Raw genomic sequence first — 19,901 nt, 5'->3', positions numbered from 1 at the left:
ACTCCATCCACCTATTCTTTTGCAAAAACTAGTGGTATACCAGCAAACTTTCCCGTATACACCCTTACAACTTTCTCCCTATCTTTTCAACTCCTTCATAACTCATTTTACTTGCTCCATCTCTCTAATACTTCCAGCAGTCTCCATCTCCTCCATTTCTATCCCATCCAACCCTGTCTACCCCTTTCTAACCCTTCCAGCCCCCCTTTTACCTCTCTCTACCCCCTCTAGTCTCCTTCACCCCTTTCTACCCCCTTTCTATCCTCTACAGCCCCCTTTAACCTCTCTCAACCGCTTCTTGCCCCTCCACCCCTTTCTACCCCCTCCAGCCCCTTTAAACTCTCTCTACCACCTCTAGCCCCTCCCACCCCTTTCTACCTTCTCTCTAACCCCTCCAGCCCCCTTTAACCTCTCTCTACAGCTTCTAGCCCCTCCACCCCTTTCTACCCTCTAACTACCCCTCCAGCCCCCTTTAACCTCTCTGCTGCCTCTAGCCCCTTTCACGCCTTTCAACCCCCATTCTAATACCTTAGCCCCTCGGTATTTCCCTTATCCCTCGGTTTTACGTTCTCTACCAAAACCTCGGGGGCGTATTTTCTCCTATACCTAATACCTCCAGCCCCCTTTAACCTCTCTCTACCCCTCTAGCCCCCTCCACCCCTTTCTACCCTCTTACTACCCCCTCCAGCTCCCTTTACCGTTCTACCACTTTTCTAGCCCTCTTGTACCACTCTCTACCCCTCCAGCCCCAGTTTTCCAATAGAAATCCCTGTCCACTCCCTGTCAGCAATCACCTAGTTGAAGGTGTCCAAAATCACATATCTGTAATCACAAGTATTGTTATACAAACATCATTTCATACACGCCATGTGACCATCATTAGAACATTTACACTTCATGTTACCTGCATCACATCATGACACACATAATCTTACTCCATCACATCATGACACTTATCATCTTACCTGCATAACATCATGACACACATCATCATACCTGCATCACATCATGACACTTATCATCTTACCTGCATCACATCATGACACACATCATCTTACCTGCATCACATCATGACACATATCATCTTACCTGCATCACATCATGATACATATCATCTTACCTGCATCACATCATGACACATATCTTACCTGCATCACATCAAGACACTTCCATCTTACCTGCATCACATCATGATTCTTATCATCTTACCTGCATCACATCATGATACATATCATCTTACCTGCATCACATCATGACACACATAATCTTACCTGCATCACATCATGATACGTATCATCTTACCTGCATCACATCATGACACTTATCATCTTACCTACATCACATCATGACACTTATCATCTTACCTGCATCACATCATGACACATATCATCTTACCTGCATCACATCATGACACACACAATCTTACCTGCATCATCATGATACATCATCTTGATCACTTATCATCTTACCTGCATCACATCATGACACATCTTACCTGCATCACATCAATGACACACATCATCTTACCTGCATCACATCATGACACATATCATCTTACCTGCATCACATCATGACACACATCATCTTACTTCATCACATCATGACACTTATCATCTTACCTGCATCACATCATGACACACATCATCTTCCCTGCATCACATCATGACACTTATCATCTTACCTGCATCACATCATGACACATATCATCTTACTACTTCATCACATCATGACACTTATCATCTTACCTGCATCACATCATGACACACATCATCTTCCCTGCATCACATCATGACACTTATCATCTTACCTGCATCACATCATGACACATATCATCTTACCTGCATCACATCATGACACATATCATCTTACCTGCATCACATCATGACACTTATCATCTTACCTGCATCACATCATGACACATATCATCTTACCTGCATCACATCAATGACACACATCATCTTACCTGCATCACATCATGACACATATCATCTTACCTGCATCACATCATGACACACATCATCTTACTTCATCACATCACGACACTTATCATGACACACATAATCTTACCTGCATCACATCATGACACTTATCATCTTACCTGCATCACATCATGACATACATCATCTTACCTGCATCACATTATGACACTTATCATCTTACCTGCATCACATCATGACACACATAATCTTACCTGCATCACATCATGACACTTATCATCTTACCTGCATCACATCATGACACACATCATCTTCCCTGCATCACATCATGACACTTATCATCTTACCTGCATCACATCATGACACTTATCATCTTACCTGCATCACATCATGACACCTATCATCTTACCTGCATCACATCATGACACATATCATCTTACCTGCATCACATCATGACACATATCATCTTACCTGCATCACATCATGACACATATCATCTTACCTGCATCACATCATGACACATATCCTACCTGCATCAAATCCTTACACACTTCATGTAACCTTCATCACAACATCATGTTATCAACATCACAACCACTAAGTGTGTTATTCACTAGGTGTGGGCTAGAGCTGACATCCTAGCACTGCACAAGGCAGGCAATTAATGATACATCAAATACATCAAACTGTAAAACATACATCAAGGACTTGTTACAATTTGTGTCTTTTCTGCGGAAACTGTGTCACAATCTTTTTCATAGCATCTAATTAATTTTGAAAAGACAACGTACAACTGACATCATGGTATCCCAGACTGACTTGTGACTTCATTGACTCCACCATGCATCTTGTATCATTCCTTCAGTATCAGGGACACTGGTATGATCACCTGCTGCAGGTTACATTGACAGCATACAGACCACAACAAAGCACTTTCATTGTCATCATGTAGTGATGCTAGTTGCATGATGTTAAAACTACCATTTGTTATCTTCAAGTAACAACTAATTGTATCTCTATTTCATGCATTGTATTCACAAGTATAAACATACTGTGTTTAACTAACTAGTATATTTGTTATTTGAGCTATGTAAGTATGATAAGGATACAGGTAAAAGTTCTGCTTATCAACTTCCTGGTTTCATTTTCTGTTAGTAACTTCTGTATGTAGTTCTGTGACAAGGAAATGGTCTTTCAATTCAATGCAATGGAATTTTGATAAACATTAATGAGAACCAGAAATGTTGAAAGCCCTGTACTGAAGTAATCAGTGGTGAGAGAGTCTAACGTCATAACTCATTACTGGTTCTTATGTTTTCTGTATATATTCCTCATACATTGGATTGAATATTTAGCAGGTGTCAAGCAGGAACAAGATGTGCAAACTAAGCCAGTGGGTAGAGGTCGTGCTCGCGGCCGCGGTCGTGGTCGAGGTCGTGGTGACCGCTCACCTCGTCAGAGAACATTCTCCAGTGGAGATGAATCCCGGAAGGTGGAGAGACAGAAGGACCTTCTGGTGGTGAAGATTGACAACTCTGGGAAAGAGACAAACCAGTCAGTGGAAGTGGAGTACTGGGATGATGACATGATGGATGTTAAGTCCAACTCTGCTGCTTCAGTCAAGTCAGGAACCAGTTCACGTGACGGCCATTCCAATCATGCTCGTAGGCGTCGTGATGACCACCAGTTTGATGACCATGATGAAGGTCAAGATGGTGACGACAACTGTGTTGGTGGTCATCAACGTCGCCACACACACAGCCACAGTCTGGGCGATGAGAATGAGCACGATGAGTCTTGGGAAGATTGTCCGGAGGACAGTGAGTTTTATGCAGATGATGATTATGCAGATGGCGATGACAGATATAAGGAGCCTCTAAAGCTGGAGTGCAAATTGAACCCAGATGCACCAGAGTTTACTCCAACATCACCAGAGTTCATGAAGACACCGCCAGGCCATGTCAAAGTAATGGATTGGGTAACTGAGGTCAATTCAAATCTCAGCCCAACTTCACCCTCTCCGACAATGGATGGGGTAAACAATGATGAGTGTAAGAGAGCACTCTCCAAAGATAAGTCAAATAGTTCAGGAAAGAGCTCTTCTCATGGTGGAGTTACCAAATATGACACTAAAGTTACTGAAGAAGAACTTAGTGCCAGTTACATTGATGAGAAAGAAACACATGATTCTGCTGCCCCTGAAGCTTCAGAGGAATTCCTGGATGCTTCTGGAGATGTGGGAGAGGCTGAGATATCTCAGCTCTCCAGTGAGGAAGTAGGAAACAATCCTGAATCCAAATCAAGCACTGTTGGTAGCTGTGGGGATGTTGAAGATGAGACTGACCCATCTACTCAGAACACAGAGGTCAGCACAGTTCATAAAGACAAAGTTATAGATGAGGCCCAGTCAGACTCAAAGGTTGACAGGCTAAGTGAACCTGAAGGGAACAATGAAACTATTGCCAACAGTGATGGTGCTGTCGTTGAAATGAAAGAAGTTGATAGTCATATACATAGCGGGGCTGAAATATCCCTGATAGATCAACCGCTATCTTCTTGTGAAACTGGAATTTCAGCGACAGCTGCACCATTAAATCCTGCAACAGATGCAATAAGAGTAGAACCCTCATCAGTGGAACCCAAAGCAGATGCCATGGCAGTGGAACCCACAGCATCGGGAACCCACAGCAGTGGAACCCACAGCAGATGTCACGGCAGTGGAACCCACAGCAGATGTCACGGCAGTGGAACCCACGGCAGATGCCATGACAGTGGAACCCACAGCATCGGAACCCCTGACAGTGCAACCCACAGCAGTGGCTTCCACAACAGACATCACCGCAATGAATCTCACATCAGATGTTACGTCAGAGGAACCCGCAGCAGAGACTGCAAGTGAGCAGTCCACACAGCAGATGGCTAAACCAGATATGACGCCTCTGACTGATAAGTCAGACCAGTCACAATCAAATCAGTTGGTGCAGGAAAAAGGTGAGCTACTTACTTTTTCAGAAAAATGTCCTCTCTAGTTCTGTCTCATGAAATAGCCTCCATGTAAATGAGGATGCTTTAATTTTCTTCTAAATTTGACTGAACCTACTGGAAATACATGGAGAGAGATCTGGGACATATATACCTATTGTTATAGCCGCAAAATGTAGTTGCAAGGCATTCATAAGTCATATCATGTGTTACATTGAATTACACCTGGATTAGCATGATTGGTGTATATACTTAATAGGCCTTTGGAATGTTTTTTTAAATACATTTCATTGATATTGGAAATTTCATTTTTTCACTCATAAGATAATGGACTAAAAAGTATTTTTATGTTTACAATCTCAGACTGATATGGGCTGTGAGTGACTGGTGTGTGTAAGGTGAATTCAACACATTTTCAGAATGTAATACTTTAGGGCATAAATAATCAAAAAGGCTTCACCAATATTTGATTTAAAAAGGGGAAACATTTAAGACAAGACAACAAAAATTGACAGAGGAGACAAAAAATATCTGCCAGTTAGGGAACTCCCTTTTCTTGAGTTAAAACCCAAGTGTTTGATCTGCTGTGGAATTGCAACAGTCAGGACGCTGACCAGTCTGCGTGCACCTGCACATGGTGGTTGGTGAGACATTAGGGGGTAGAGGGGACATCTCACACATGACACAGTTAACTGGTGAATATCATACACTGAAAAATGTATTACCTTGTATGTTCATGATAACTCAACAAGTGTTGCATGTAGTTGGGTGAAATGTGGCACACATCCTGAGGTTTGGGCACTGAATATGGGTAAGGTTTATTAAGTCAGTTATTATAGTAGCTGAAACCATGGGGTGTTTCTATTTTTAATTGTACAGCAATTGACATTATTTTTAAACTAATGTATAATTCAGTTTTCTTACCTGAAGTTTTAAAGTGGACCCTGCATGTGACACTGTGTAAGACCTATTTTCCCAGACTAGGTGTGGTACTCTTCCTGAGGTACATACCACCTACTGTTAGAACCATGGTTGTTGGCCATTGTGTTTTCCCAACTATGTACAAGGGACTTCCTGTTTCCAGTTGTTCTACATTGGATGCATGTATTATGTTAACCCAGTGGTGATGTCAGGAAGCCAGAAGTGTTTATCACTTGTGATTAGGGAAGGTAGAGGCATACCACCACAACTGACAACACAGGGATAAAAGATGAAAAACATCTATTGGTGACGGCAGTTGGTACCTGATTTGGTAAAGTCAAATTGATTCATGAAACATAAATAATTATTCTCATGGGAAAAAATTGAGGCATTCAGAAAATGATGAGGTGGGGCCTCAAACACTTTTCTAGTTTTTGTTGAAACATTCATAGTGATTATGTGTTTAAAACTTCAGTTTGTTTGTTTACCCAGTACATGTACGTGCACTGGAGATGTGTACAGAAATCTGTTTTACTTGCATGGGCTATTGTAAGCAGTAAGATTTGTGTAGTTTTAAGTTGATATCAGACAAAGATGCTGTAAATGCTGATGAAAGATGTTTAGTCCATGTATACACCATGATCATCTACATGAGAGTGCATGTAGTGATGAAATGGCATTATCTTATTTCAGCGCCAACTGTAGACAGTGATCAGAAGAGCTCTGAATATGAGGGTGTTGTTGCTGCTGAGAGCAAAACAACAATCCCAACAACTACTACTGCAACAGCTGAAAGCTCTCATGTAAGCATAGAAAGCATGCACGGCCTCTCAGTCCGTTTCAAGCTGTCAGACATGGACTAACACTAGCATAGCTATAACTAACACCTACCGGGAGGTAAGTCCGACACGAGGGAGATGGCGACCACCATGGCTTGGGTCTGACCCACTGGGCATAGCAGGAATATCATTACATAGCTTCATCTTTGTTTTTCACATTAAGAAATTAGTTTGCTTCACCCTGTGTTTCCTGTTTGGTGATGGAGCACACTGTCGTATTCTAGTTTATTGCAATAATGATTCATATATAGCAATATGTACCACAGTATATTGCATGTTGTCTCTCATTGGTATTTGTTATCAACTGAAATAAGAATAACACACATGTTTTGAAACATTATAGTCACATATAGATTAGAAGCTGGTCTCAAGTGGTTTCACTTTCTAGATCACAGAATCAGATCCACATTTCTGAATTTCATAATATCCTTTTCATTCTCTCATGTCAACTTTACCCAGAAAATGAAATATGCATGACTTGAAAAGCCTATGGCATAAGAGATGGTTGACATTATATTGCAATATTTCTTTCCCATTATGGTTTAGAAGAAAAACTAGTGCATTTGTCAGAAATGGATGTGGATATACAGCTTGTTCAGCTTGACCTGATCAAGTGAATACTAATGCATTGCGTCTATTATTGTGAAGGGGTGTACCTTTGTCAGTTGATTATCAACATGTCTGAAAAGCCGAGACAAGGTAGCCGTTTGACATCTCAGTGTCTCAGCAATGTCCTAACTCTTTAAAAAGAAGCTACAAATGGTTTAATGTTTCCGATTCGGGCTTTTAGGCAGCAACAGCAACTGGTGTTTCCAGTCCAACCCTCAGCCGAATAGAACATGACCCCTATTTAATGAAGTGACCTCCGGGGTCATGCTCATGTGGAGTAGCTCAGGTCATGCTGAACAAGCTGTACCTCTTGATTAACAGTAATGATGGAACAGTGTTACCATGGAGACAAAGAACTCAAAGAGTGTTCTGTGTCACAGGATAAGGTGCAATCAGTGTGCCTTGATCTTACTGTGTGGCATTTTAGGAGATTGTTTTTGGAACAGTCTTTTCAAAAAGTTCCGTTAACATGCCACTATGATGAGAATCAAGGTAGGTAGCAGATGTACAGTCTGAGGCAATCATTGTGTATGCAGTTCAACTTTCTGTTGTCAATGGAGGATTTGTATTTTGTTATGAACAGTTAACTCAATGATCCCAAGTGGATTATGACCGGCTGTTGTGGAGAAGCTGGAATGCAATGTCACAGACCATTCAGTGATACCATCTCTCATTCACTTATTTACTTGTTACCATTGTTAAGTATATATTGTTTGTCCACAACCATCTTCTGAAAAGAAACAGTATAGTAGATTTGTGATATTACTACAGGTATAATTTGAATTTCAAATCAAGTTTGTGTAAGATACAGTAGCTAGAGGATGGATGAACGTGTTGTGTCAGGATATCAAGGTACACTTATAATAAAGGGTGAAGTCAGCCCTATTGTTGAACTATTGTGTCAGGATATCAAGGTACACTTGTAAAACAGGGTGAAGTCAGTCCTATTTTTGAACTATTGTGTCAGGATATCAAGGTACAGTTGTAAAACTGGGTGAAGTCAGCCCTATTGTTAAACTATTGTGTCAGGATATCAGGGTACACTTGTAAAACAGGGTGAAGTAGGCCCTATTGTTGAACTATTGTGTCAGGATATCAGGGTACACTTGTAAAACAGGGTGAAGTCAGCCCTATTGTTGAACTATTGTGTCAGGATATCAGGGTACACTTATAATAAAGGGTGAAGTCAGCTCTATTGTTGAACTATTGTGTCAGGATATCAAGGTACACTTGTAAAACAGGGTGAAGTCAGTCCTATTGTTGAACTATAGTGTCAGGATATCAAGGTACACTTGTAAAACAGGGTGAAATCAACCCTATTTTTTAACTATTGTGTCAGGATATCAAGGTACAGTTGTAAAACAGGGTGAAGTCGGCCCTATTGTTGAACTATTGTGTCAGGATATCATGGTACACTTGTAAAACAGGGTGAAGTCCAGCCCTGTTGTTGAACTATTGTGTCAGGATATCAAGGTACACTTGTAAAACAGGGTGAAGTCGGCCCTATTGTTGAACTATTGTGTCAGGATATCAAGGTACACTTGTAAAACAGGGTGAAGTCAGCCCTATTGTTGAACTATTGTGTCAGGATATCATGAAGTCAACCCTATTTTTGAACTATTGTGTCAGGATATCAAGGTACACTTGTAAAACAGGGTGAAATCAACCCTATTTTTGAACTATTGTGTCAGGATATCAAGGTACACTTGTAAAACAGGGTGAAGTCAGCCCTATTGTTGAACTATTGTGTCAGGATATCAAGGTACACTTGTAAAACCTATCAACCCTATTGAAACTATTGTGTCAGGATATCAAGGTACACTTGTAAAACAGGGTGAAGTCAACCCTATTATTAAACATGTATTCTGTCAGGATATCAGGGTACACTTGTTAAACAGGGTGAAGTCAGCCCTATTGTTGAACTATTGTGTCAGGATATCAAGGTACACTTGTTAAACAGGGTGAAGTCAGCCCCTATTGTTGATTCAGGATCTCAGGGTACACTTGTTAAACAGGAAGTCAGCCCCTATGAATATCAACCACTATTGTTGAACTATTGTGTCAGGATGTGTCAGGATATCAAGGTACACTTGTAAAACAGGGTGAAGTCCAGTTGAACTATTGTTGAACTATTGTGTCAGGATATCAAGGATATCACTTGTAAAACACAAGGGTGAAGTCAGCCCTATTGTTGAACTATTGTGTCAGCCCCTATGAAGTCAGCCCTTTGTTGAACTATTGTGTCAGGATATCAAGGGTACACTTGTAAAACAGGGTGAAGTCAGCCCTGTTGTTGAACTATTGTGTCAGGATATCAAGGTACACTTATAATAAAGGGTGAAGTCAGCATTGTTGAACTTTGTGTCAGGATATCAAACAGGGTGAAGTCCAGCCCTAGTTGAACTATTGTGTCAGGATATCAAGGTACACTTGTAAAACAGGGTGAAGTCGGCCCTATTGTTGAACTATTGTGTCAGGATATCAAGGTACACTTGTAAAACAGGGTGAAGTCAGCCCTATTGTTGAACTATTGTGTCAGGATATCAAGGTACACTTGTAAAACAGGGTGAAGTCCAGCCCTGTTGTTGAACTATTGTGTCAGGATATCAAGGTACACTTGTAAAACAGGGTGAAGTCGGCCCTATTGTTGAACTATTGTGTCAGGATATCAGGGTACACTTGTAAAACAGGGTGAAGTCAGCCCTATTGTTGAACTATTGTGTCAGGATATCAGGGTACACTTGTAAAACAGGCTGAAGTCCAGCCCTGTTGTTCTAGCATTTTACACTTTCAGGCTAAGTCACTGTTCTAGCATTTTTCTGCCTGTACGTCTGCCTGGAGAGCGGACGGTCGCGGGTTTGATCCCCGGCTGCACCATACTAAAAACACGTTAAAACATGGTACTTGTTGGTCCCTGCCTGGCACGGGGCATTAATGGGTACAACAAGGACTGGTCGTCTCGGAGTCAGTATAATGTGTCTGGGTGGGGTGTTCATGCTTAACTGCAGTATGGTATCTCAGTGAGCTAGCACTATAAAACCAGCTTAATTGCTTGTATGAGGTGAAACATTCGCACAAGAGACATGTTAAACTTTCCATTAAAGGCGGACAAAATCATGGTCCTCTATGGGGATGTAATGGTTCTATATATGTCTCCCTGTTGACAAACTCCAGTCAGATGAGAACCTGGTGTGTAGTGTCCACCTGGTGGAAACGCCCGTCAGCTGCAGCTGTGTTCTTCATGTCAACATCTCTCACTTGTTTTTCCAGGTTGAGTAAGGACCTTGCAGAGGAAGACCTGGCGTTTCAACATGACAGTTTTCACATCACCCTTTCGACAACATATCCGCCCTGTTTTAGGGAAAATCACAACCAAAAAGATGTCCATGTTTTTCATTTCATTTCATCCAGTCAGCATTATGTTGTTTCAATGTCATGTCAGGTTTTAAGTAAATCTTAGATTTGCAAAAAGTGAAAAGTTGTTTCATATTAGAGATTTTGATCTGATTCCAAGATACCATGGAACCTGGGGTGAGTCCATGTGCCAGTTGTGAGGATAGCAGATCCTCCTTCCCATAGTGGGCTAAGTAAGTCTGACATGACGAGTGCAGTCTCTAAGCACAGGATTGTTCGTCACCTGTATAGTGCTGTCGCCGCCGCAATGTGTCTTATTGAGGTACTTTCTCACTTGTCTAGTGTTAACAGGTGCTCTGATACTCAGTATGTTTTTATTGACCTATGGTGCAAACCTGAGGTGTTTTCCTTTTAATATATTATGTGTGCCAGGCAGTGAAAAATGTATTAGTTGCTACGATGAAGTTTGTCATTTCGTTCGTACATTGATATTTGAGACTGCTATCTACCAGAAGCGATAGTATTTAGTTTTGATGGCTGGGCAACAGCCAGCATTTTAGCTACTGCCCTTTGTGAGACAGTGTTGTGAGTATAGTAGTTTGTGCTTGTGTTTGATATTGAATTGTAAATATTCACAGCTGCTGTTTGTTTTTCTGTGCTCATCCTGCATATTTGAAATTGTGTGTTTCATTTACAACATGTTTATGAATAGACTTTGGTCAGCTGTACTTAATTTATGCAATTTTATGCAAACACTTATAGATGTACTCCCCATATTTCATTGTAGTCTTGTTTACTGCTACTGGTTATTGTAATTATTTTGCATTCTGTCATGGGAGGCTATTCTTCCACAGACACCTTGTAAGAATGAAAAGGTTATTTTAAGTCATAGATCAATTCATAATATTCCATCTGTCAAATTCATTATACAGTCACTTGTTATTTATTGACAACTATACATTGTCCTTCATATTTATGTATTTTGTGCAATCATATTCACTGTTATCGCATTTAGGATGTGAAAACTCCACTTGTATAGGAATCTTGTGTACAAAGTCTGACTGAAGTACACCACCCTGCCCCACAACATGGGGGCAACAGAGGGGCAAGTCTGACTGAAGTACACCACCCTGCCCCACAACATGGGGGCAACAGAGGGGCAAGTCTGACTGAAGTACACCACCCTGCCCCATGGCATGGAGGCAACAGAGGGGCAAGTCTGACTGAAGTACACCACCCTGTCCCACAACATGGGGGCAACAGAGGGGCAAGTCTGACTGAAGTACACCACCCTGTCCCACAACATGGGGGCAACAGAGGGGCAAGTCTGACTGAAGTACACCACCCTGCCCCACAACATGGGGGCAACAGAGGGGCAAGTCTGACTGAAGTACACCACCCTGCCCCATGGCATGGAGGCAACAGAGGGGCAAGTCTGACTGAAGTACACCACCCTGCCCCACAACATGCGGACAAAGGATGGGCAAGTCTGGGTGTACAACATGCACCAACACAACACTCACTGAAAAGGTTTTATTTATTTATCATTCTGTTTTATTATTACAAAAGTATAGCATATTGATTTGAAATGTTTTAGTCAAGTAAGAGGTTGATTTAGAGAAAGGAATGTAATTATACTACTCTACATTTGCTAAGGACCACATGATCATAGATTGCTTTTGGTGCTTAGAAAATGTTGAGTAGTATATTTGCCGAGTTTGAATGTTTGGTGCTCTAGATCATAGATAATCCCAGTTAAGCATTAATAGAGTATCCTAATGAATCAGTATTTATATTCTTTGATAGATCAATTTCCTGCTTTTCTTATACACTGAATATTGTTGTTGATGAATGACATCTGGATGTTTAAATTGTCATCGGTGGAGATTTGGATCTGAGCTCAGGGGAACATGGGGCTCACTAAGGAGACAGCCATTATTTTTAACTAGATAATAAACTTCGTAACTTTGGAATGTTTATGCAGTATTAATAATCTTTGTATATTAGCATTAGCATGTGTTGATATGTGGGAATATACAAAATACAAACATAAACCAGAAATGTTACAAAAATACTTAGTTTGTATGTATTGTGTCAGCCATGTTTTAATCAGTTTTATGTGCTGGGAACATTCCCAAGTCTTCAGTCTTGGCTTACTGGGCTAGAGAATGCACAACACTGTTAACAATAAGACCTACTGGAAAAAGTGAAACGCTTCAAAGTTTTAAGATTTTATTGAAATGAATTTTAAAAGAGAATAAATTTTGTACAAAGACTTGAGATGGTGTTTTCATCAGATCGTTTACGTTTAAGACCTGCATTACATTGTGCTTTCTTCACATATTTACCACATGTTGTAAGTTGACACTTGATGATGGTATTAATCCCAACAAGCTGGTTCCACTGACAAAAGAATTTGGAACTGAAACTATGTTGTCAGCTGAATATCCTTTCATATAGCTATCTGCATATTTTACATCTCAGAAACACATTTAAACTCATTCCACAATCATGTCTCTCAAATGTTCTTACCAAAATGTTTTAAGGTTAACATTAAAGTCGTGACCAGCATATTGAACTTGTACATTTTGTAGACATCTCCGTGATTTGGGTAGAAAATTTGAGATGCAGTGAGTATGTGTTTCACACAGTAACACATTGTGTGGGAAGTTATTACCGTAACTTCATCCCTTCTGAATTCATCCCTTCTGAATTCATACTGCCGCAATCAAGGGTGATTTAGGAATAAATATACCAAATTTTGTGTTATCAAAATTTTGTTCATTGATGTGGTGAGGTGGTCTTGTTTGCCGACTTGCTGTTGAAGCATTTCGTTGGATCCGACTTGGATTGTCTGATGCAGGCTCAATTATTAGCAGGCAATTTATGTACAGCTGAAATATTGTCGTGTGCAGCAGTAAACAAGAAAACTTAGCAAACGTTTAACATGACAGATTTCATAGAAGTAAACCCGGATGTTTAGGGACTTCATGACCTACGGTCTCGGGATGTGGCCAAGTTTAAGAAATCTTCCCACCTTGTCTTCCTCTGGTGGGAGGGGTGGTGGGGTAGCCTTGTGGTTAAAGCGTTCGCTCGTCATGCTGAAGACGGGGGTTCGATTCCCCACATGGGTACAATGTGTGAAGCCCATATCTGGTTCCCCCGTGTGATATTGCTGGAATATTGCTAAAAGCTGCATAAAACCATACTTCTCTGGTGGGGAAGAAGGGGCAGGGACTAGCAAGAATAATTGCATGATAGGGATACCTAATGTCACAAATCATGTGACAAGATAGCCACAACATTGGGTGAGCTAGCTATTTAACACCCATCTGAGGTTGAATGTCATGAACAACGAAACACATGTACGCACCTGTGCCACTGTAAAATTATGAAATTTCCCCACGCTTCTGTTAAAGGAGATAACTCCTGTGGAAAGCGCTTGGAGGACCCAGTAGGAAGAAGGACAATACCAAATATGGAAATGTATTCAAGCCAAACCTGTGGATTCAGAAACAAGTTTCAGTGCAGAGGCAATCAGGTGTTGAATGTAATTTTCTAAGGATTATTATAAGATAATAAATATTGAAAATGTTCTAAGAATCAGTCAGTCAATCAAAAGTAGTATCGTTAAGGCTGAAATCTGGTGTCCACCATCAAATTACATATGTGTTTCGTGACAGTCCATGATACCCGTTTAGGGTGTGAGTGAATGACGAATGAATAATACAACGGATCCAAAGATGGTGTTTCTTAGACATTATAGATAGCTTTGATATATAAATCATAGTCGTGTCTCGATGTCGGCCACATATACTGGAACTTCTCCCAGACATCAGATCCTTACAGCATGTAACGAGTATAGCAATGAAAATTGCAGGAATGGATCGGTGATGACATCGGTGGAAAAGGTAACCATGCCCTGTCGTTGCGGGAGCAAGCACCGCTCACATTGCTTGCATACTAATTTATAACTCAATAAAAGAATCGCATAGGTGATTTTCCCCCCATATATTTATGAGTGCAAAGAGAGGCGTTCCAGAACAATTACAATCAAAGCATTGTTACACATGTTGAGATCATTAAGGGGAGAAAAAAGCGGTGTGCCAAACATTTTACAAGAAGACGGGTCAAAGATTGTCAGAAACGGTTATGTCCACAATTAGCGCTAGTCTGGCTCAGTCTTCCCAAAGGCAGACACAGTTCAAAGCATTGTTACACATGTTGAGTTTCATAAAAGGAAGAGGCTGTGTGGAAGAAATACAAGGAGACAGGTCAAGGTCGAAGATTGTAAGAAACGGGTATGACCACCGTTAGAGCTGATGATTGTCTGGCACAGTCTTCCCAAAGACTCCATCAGATTCCGGATTACACGTTTTGATAATGTTCCGATACATATACCCCAAAGACTGGAACAGATGATGAGATATGTGCCTGAAGATGGCGTCGTTGCACAAATCGATATTGTTCAACCCATTAATGTCCAATTAGGGTCAGATCTTGTGATCCCTGGTGATATCATGGATATGGAAGAATGTTGAAATGTGGTTAATCTTGCGGTATGGGGTTGGGAAATGTTACCACGCACACATGACCCTTGACAACAGACCGACCATGATGTCTGCTACTCGCAGAGTAGACGAAAACGAAAACAAACATCTGGTCTATTTTGAAGTATCACCTTCGTATCCCTTTTAGAGTGGGAGTAGTGTCATCTTAATTTGATAACCTTTAAAAATTTATGGACTCTATAAACTCATTCAAGCACAATATATTTGTGTTAGATACACTGGTCTCTAATATTTGTCTTTATATAAGGGCAGACTATACTGTTGTTTCGTTGATCTTAATGCTACATTGGATTCCATCAATAGAACAAGTTTGATGTATAAACTTTGGACTGGCAATGTCAAAGGTAATATTTAGATTGATTAGAAATATGTACCCAAATATTCAATGATGTATATCATTGCAAGGTGGCTACACACAACTGTTTGACCGTGTGTGCCGAATAAAACAGGGTTGCCAACTATCACCACTGCTATTTTCATTGTATGTTAATGATATTACTGAATTTCTTGGTGTTGGTGAAGATAGATGCATTGGCTTTGACATCTGTCGACTTTTCGTGTTACTCTTGACCGATGATATATGACTGTGTGATAGCACTGTCCGAGGTGGTCTTTAAAGTGGTCTTTAACCGTCAGTATTATTTAAAATAAATGTATGGTTTTCAGGAAAGGTGGTAGATTAAAGAAATACGAAAAACATTACTTTAATGATACCCAAATAGAAATTGTGTATTACAAGTGTTCATTTCATGTGAGTGTTCATTTCTCGTGCAGTGGGTCATGGCATATAACAAAAAAAACACCTTTGTCATATCCAGAAAGCGGTAAATATATTACTTTCCCAACTATCAAATTTCAGAAAGTTAACATTATCTGTTCTTCTCAACATCTTTGACCACAAAGTATTCCCTACTTAAGCTTGCGGCTCAGAACTTTATGGATGTTTATCTATCAAAACTAGACAATATATAACAATTGTACAATATTGGACACGGTTATTGTACCAAAAGGATAATGGAATATTACACCACCCATACCGTTATCAATATAAACTAACATACGTTGGTAGACAATGTTGAGCCCATAATGTAAAGCAATTGTTAAATAAATATGGTTTTAGTTATGGTTTCCCCCCGACCGACCGACCGACCGACCGACCGACCGACCGACCCATCTTCAGATTTGGTGGATACGTGGAAAGCACTAAAAAATGATGCCCGTATGACGGTGTCAGCGGGACCTTCATTCAAGAATCATAGCACACAAAGTGATTCGTCACTGAAAACGAAACCATCCAATCTACCCAATGGCAAGTTCTGAGGGTTTAGACACCACTATCTACATTTCTAGGACAGTCGTGAACCAGATGTGTGCAGAAACTGAAATCAGAATTGACCACACTCACTTTCAGAGCATGACAGATTCAATGTGATCGTACCCGTGAAGGTCCGGGTTAGAATATTGATCTTCAGTAACCCATGCTTGTCGTAAGAGGCGAATAACGGAATCGGGTGGTCAGGCTCGCTGACTTGGTTGACACATGTCATCGGTTCCCAACTGCGCAGATCGATGCTCATGCTGTTGATCACTGCATTGTCTGGTCCAGACTCGATTATTCACAGACCGCCACTATATAGCTGGAATATTGCTGAGTGCTGTGTAAAACAAAACTCACTCACTCAATCAATCAATGTGATCGTTGTTGCAAAATTGAAAAAAGGCATTCAAGCACATTTAGACTTGAATCGATCTAACGATGCTTTAAGACTTCCCCAAACCCATTTCAACATCCAAGGAAGACTATGCACGCTTCAAAACAATCAAACAACAAGAAACAGATGAAACATGATACCGAGAGACCGACAAAAAAACATCACAATTTCTAAGAAAGTGCACAACACAGGGGGCTGGTTTCTTTGCCTGGAAGGCGGTGGGGTAGCCTAGTGGTTAAAGCGTTCGCTCGTCGCGCCGAAGACCCGGGTTCGATTCCCCACATGGGTACAATGTGTGAAGCCCATTTCTGGTGTCCCCCCGTCGTGATATTGCTGGAATATTGCTAAAAGCGGCGTAAAACCATACTCACTCACTCTTTGCCTGGAGTACCAAATGCATAGTAAGAATATGCACCTTTACACATCCAATAATCAGACAAATCATGCACACTAGGTAGATATACGTGCGAACATTTCACTATCTGAAAAAGGTTTCAATGAAACCAAACAATGCACAATGCAGGATATCAAAAGCGTGTGAAGCAATATAAAATCCACGACATGCTGTGACAGTGGCTTAAGCTGAAATAAACATATATTATATGAATTGCACTATTTAACGTTCAACTCCTATAACTTAGAGGGGTATCTACGAAAAGTGTAAGGCGGGATGACAGAGGGGACCCTTTGGGCCTGTACAACAGATGAACGGGAAAATGTTTACTGTTCCGTGCGTTATCATTACCTTCATGCTTTGGCAAAGTATGGCACGTTCGACTCCTTTTCCCTTTTAACTTGAGCAACGCAATAACAGCTTGCCATCTGTGTCAGCTTAATGACACTGAATAGTTAACTCAATCAAACCTTGACCGTCAATCAGTGAATAATCAATCCCAAGTTGAGAGATAATTGTTATACACACATCCATTGCTTTTACAACGGCACTGTGCTCTTGTCTTTGGGATCACAGAACTGTATCAAACTAATACTCAGTTCTTTGTGGAGAAAACATTATTTGCAATTCATGCAGATGTCATGTCCTGCCTTGTTTGGTCTTTTCAATTCCGGTGGATAATAGACAGAGAGTGCGCTTTTCAATGCCTATCTGACACGCAAATCATGTGGCTCTTTATTGAAATAAGTGCAAATGTGGGAATTTTCAATTTTAAACTACATACCATACATATCTATGCAAAGATGTTTAGTGATAGTTGTTTGTAAAATAAACATTACATTCCAACCCGTGTGCAATTTGTACAATTACAAAAGATAGTGCTTTGGGAGTTTCTTCAGATGCCATGCTTAGGTTACCGGTAGTAATATGTAAGAAATTCCACACAACTACAGTTACGTGCTGGATTAGATCTCCTGAAGCTACTGGAGAGCTGAACAGATTAGCGCCTGGATCTTTTGAAAACGCGAAACGGATTACAGGTCAGTGTATGGAATCAAATAATTTCAACAATGACAAGTACTTAAACCAATCTATACCAATCTACTGGAGTGGTGTTGTTATGGTCGAAAGATACACCTGTCCTTCTTTTCAGAATGTAACTGCTTGATAATGAATTGTAATCTGTCTGTATTGATGTCTCTCCACAATTTGAACAAAGGTTGGTGTTTTCTGTGTAAACATACCTTCATTGTCAACGTGCACGATTTGACGAGCCCATTTATTTCAGTTAAGCAAGGCTGCTATATAAGAGGTCAAGTTGGGGATGTGAGCCATTAGCATCTTGGTCATTGTTGCAGCTGGTACCAACTTTTCATTTCCCAAAGTACCTTTCCTCAGCTGAAAATGAAGCGCCGCTCGGAAATAATCTACACTTCGTTGGAGTCATCAGAAACACGCTTTTTAATGACACCCAATTTCAACTTTGCTAACAATGCTCCTACATCACGACTGGTGGATTATTCTTTCACAGATGACAGTGACAACGATTATGAAAACGACTGTCGTGATCCACATTTCACAGAACCCCTAGAGAAACTCAACTCAGAACTGGCTCTGCTAACATCCAGAGCACGACAGGTTCAACGTGATCGTCGTCGCCGAGATGTTCAAAGAGGATTCAGCAGACATTTAAAGGAAAGAGCATCTCTTAGACTGAAGACAGAAGAGGACGATGAGAAGCTGAGAAACGAATGTGTCTTAAAACGATTAAACGATGCTTTAAGACTTCCCCAAACCCATTTCAACATCCAAGGAAGACTATGCACGCTTCAAGAAAAGCAAAGATCAAGGAAGAAGATGAAATCCACGCAGTCCACTTCATTTGCAGTTTATGATACCGAACGACCGACAAAAAACCCCAAAATGGATTTCAACTTATTTAGGAGGTGTTCTAAGAAAGTCGTTGTCAAGAAGGTATCCGGCAAAGGAAGCAGTTGTGCAGTTTGGCTGTAGACGATGACAACACAACGCCTGCAGACTGCCTTTTTGGATTCCTCAAGATGAAAAGATAAACTTTCCTACAATACTGTTTGATAGGTTTATGCAAAGAAGTGCTTTGTTTTACCCGTTTCAGTGCTATTGTATGTCTTCAGATTTATTGCTAATAAACTTCAAAGGGGATAAAGGCTTTACTCTTGTTTTTGCATCCTAAATTACAATCTTTCTAAATATGAGGAATTTAAAGAAAGGGTGTTGCTTAACAGTTTCCATTCAATGTCTTATTGATAGTATGCATACCCGTTTTCTCCATTGTCAGTTATGCAAGTCAGCAACAGTAAAAAGGCTACGCCACCACAACAGAGTGAGTTTAGTTTTACGCCGCACTCAGCAATATTCCAGCCATATGGCGGCGGTCTGTAAATAACCGAGTATGGACCAGACAATCCAGTGATCAACAGCATGAGCATCGATCTAAACAATTGGGATACGATGACATGTGTGGACCAGGTCAGCGAGCCTGACCACCCATTCCTCTTAGTCGCCTCTTTCGACAAGCATGGGTTACTGAAGGTCAATTCTAA

The 19,901-nt window shown here is 40.7% G+C and overlaps 1 protein-coding gene across 3 annotated transcripts in view; it reads left to right on the top strand.

The window, feature by feature from the left end:
• The window catches only part of LOC124256002 (coiled-coil domain-containing protein 9-like), a 56,856-nt gene extending 45,114 nt beyond the window's left edge, over positions 1-11,742 (top strand). For 2 of the 3 annotated variants that reach the window (XM_046689931.1, XM_046689939.1), the window contains 3 exons: positions 3,293-4,928; positions 6,534-6,643; positions 10,559-11,742. In XM_046689931.1, the coding sequence (XP_046545887.1) occupies positions 3,293-4,836 (1,544 nt within the window). In that variant the 3' untranslated portion in view covers positions 4,837-4,928; positions 6,534-6,643; positions 10,559-11,742. The remainder of the gene's footprint in view (positions 1-3,292; positions 4,929-6,533; positions 6,644-10,558) is intronic. The other variant, XM_046689933.1, reaches the window with a different exon arrangement.
• Positions 11,743-19,901: the final 8,159 nt, after the last annotated feature.

The sequence above is a fragment of the Haliotis rubra genome, unplaced genomic scaffold (assembly GCF_003918875.1).
Source record: "Haliotis rubra isolate DU_JTF1 unplaced genomic scaffold, ASM391887v1 Scf116, whole genome shotgun sequence".
NCBI classification, from domain to species: Eukaryota; Metazoa; Mollusca; class Gastropoda; order Lepetellida; family Haliotidae; genus Haliotis; species Haliotis rubra.
Note: the sequence above shows the minus strand (reverse complement) of the source record. Positions and strands in the feature narration are given on the sequence as shown.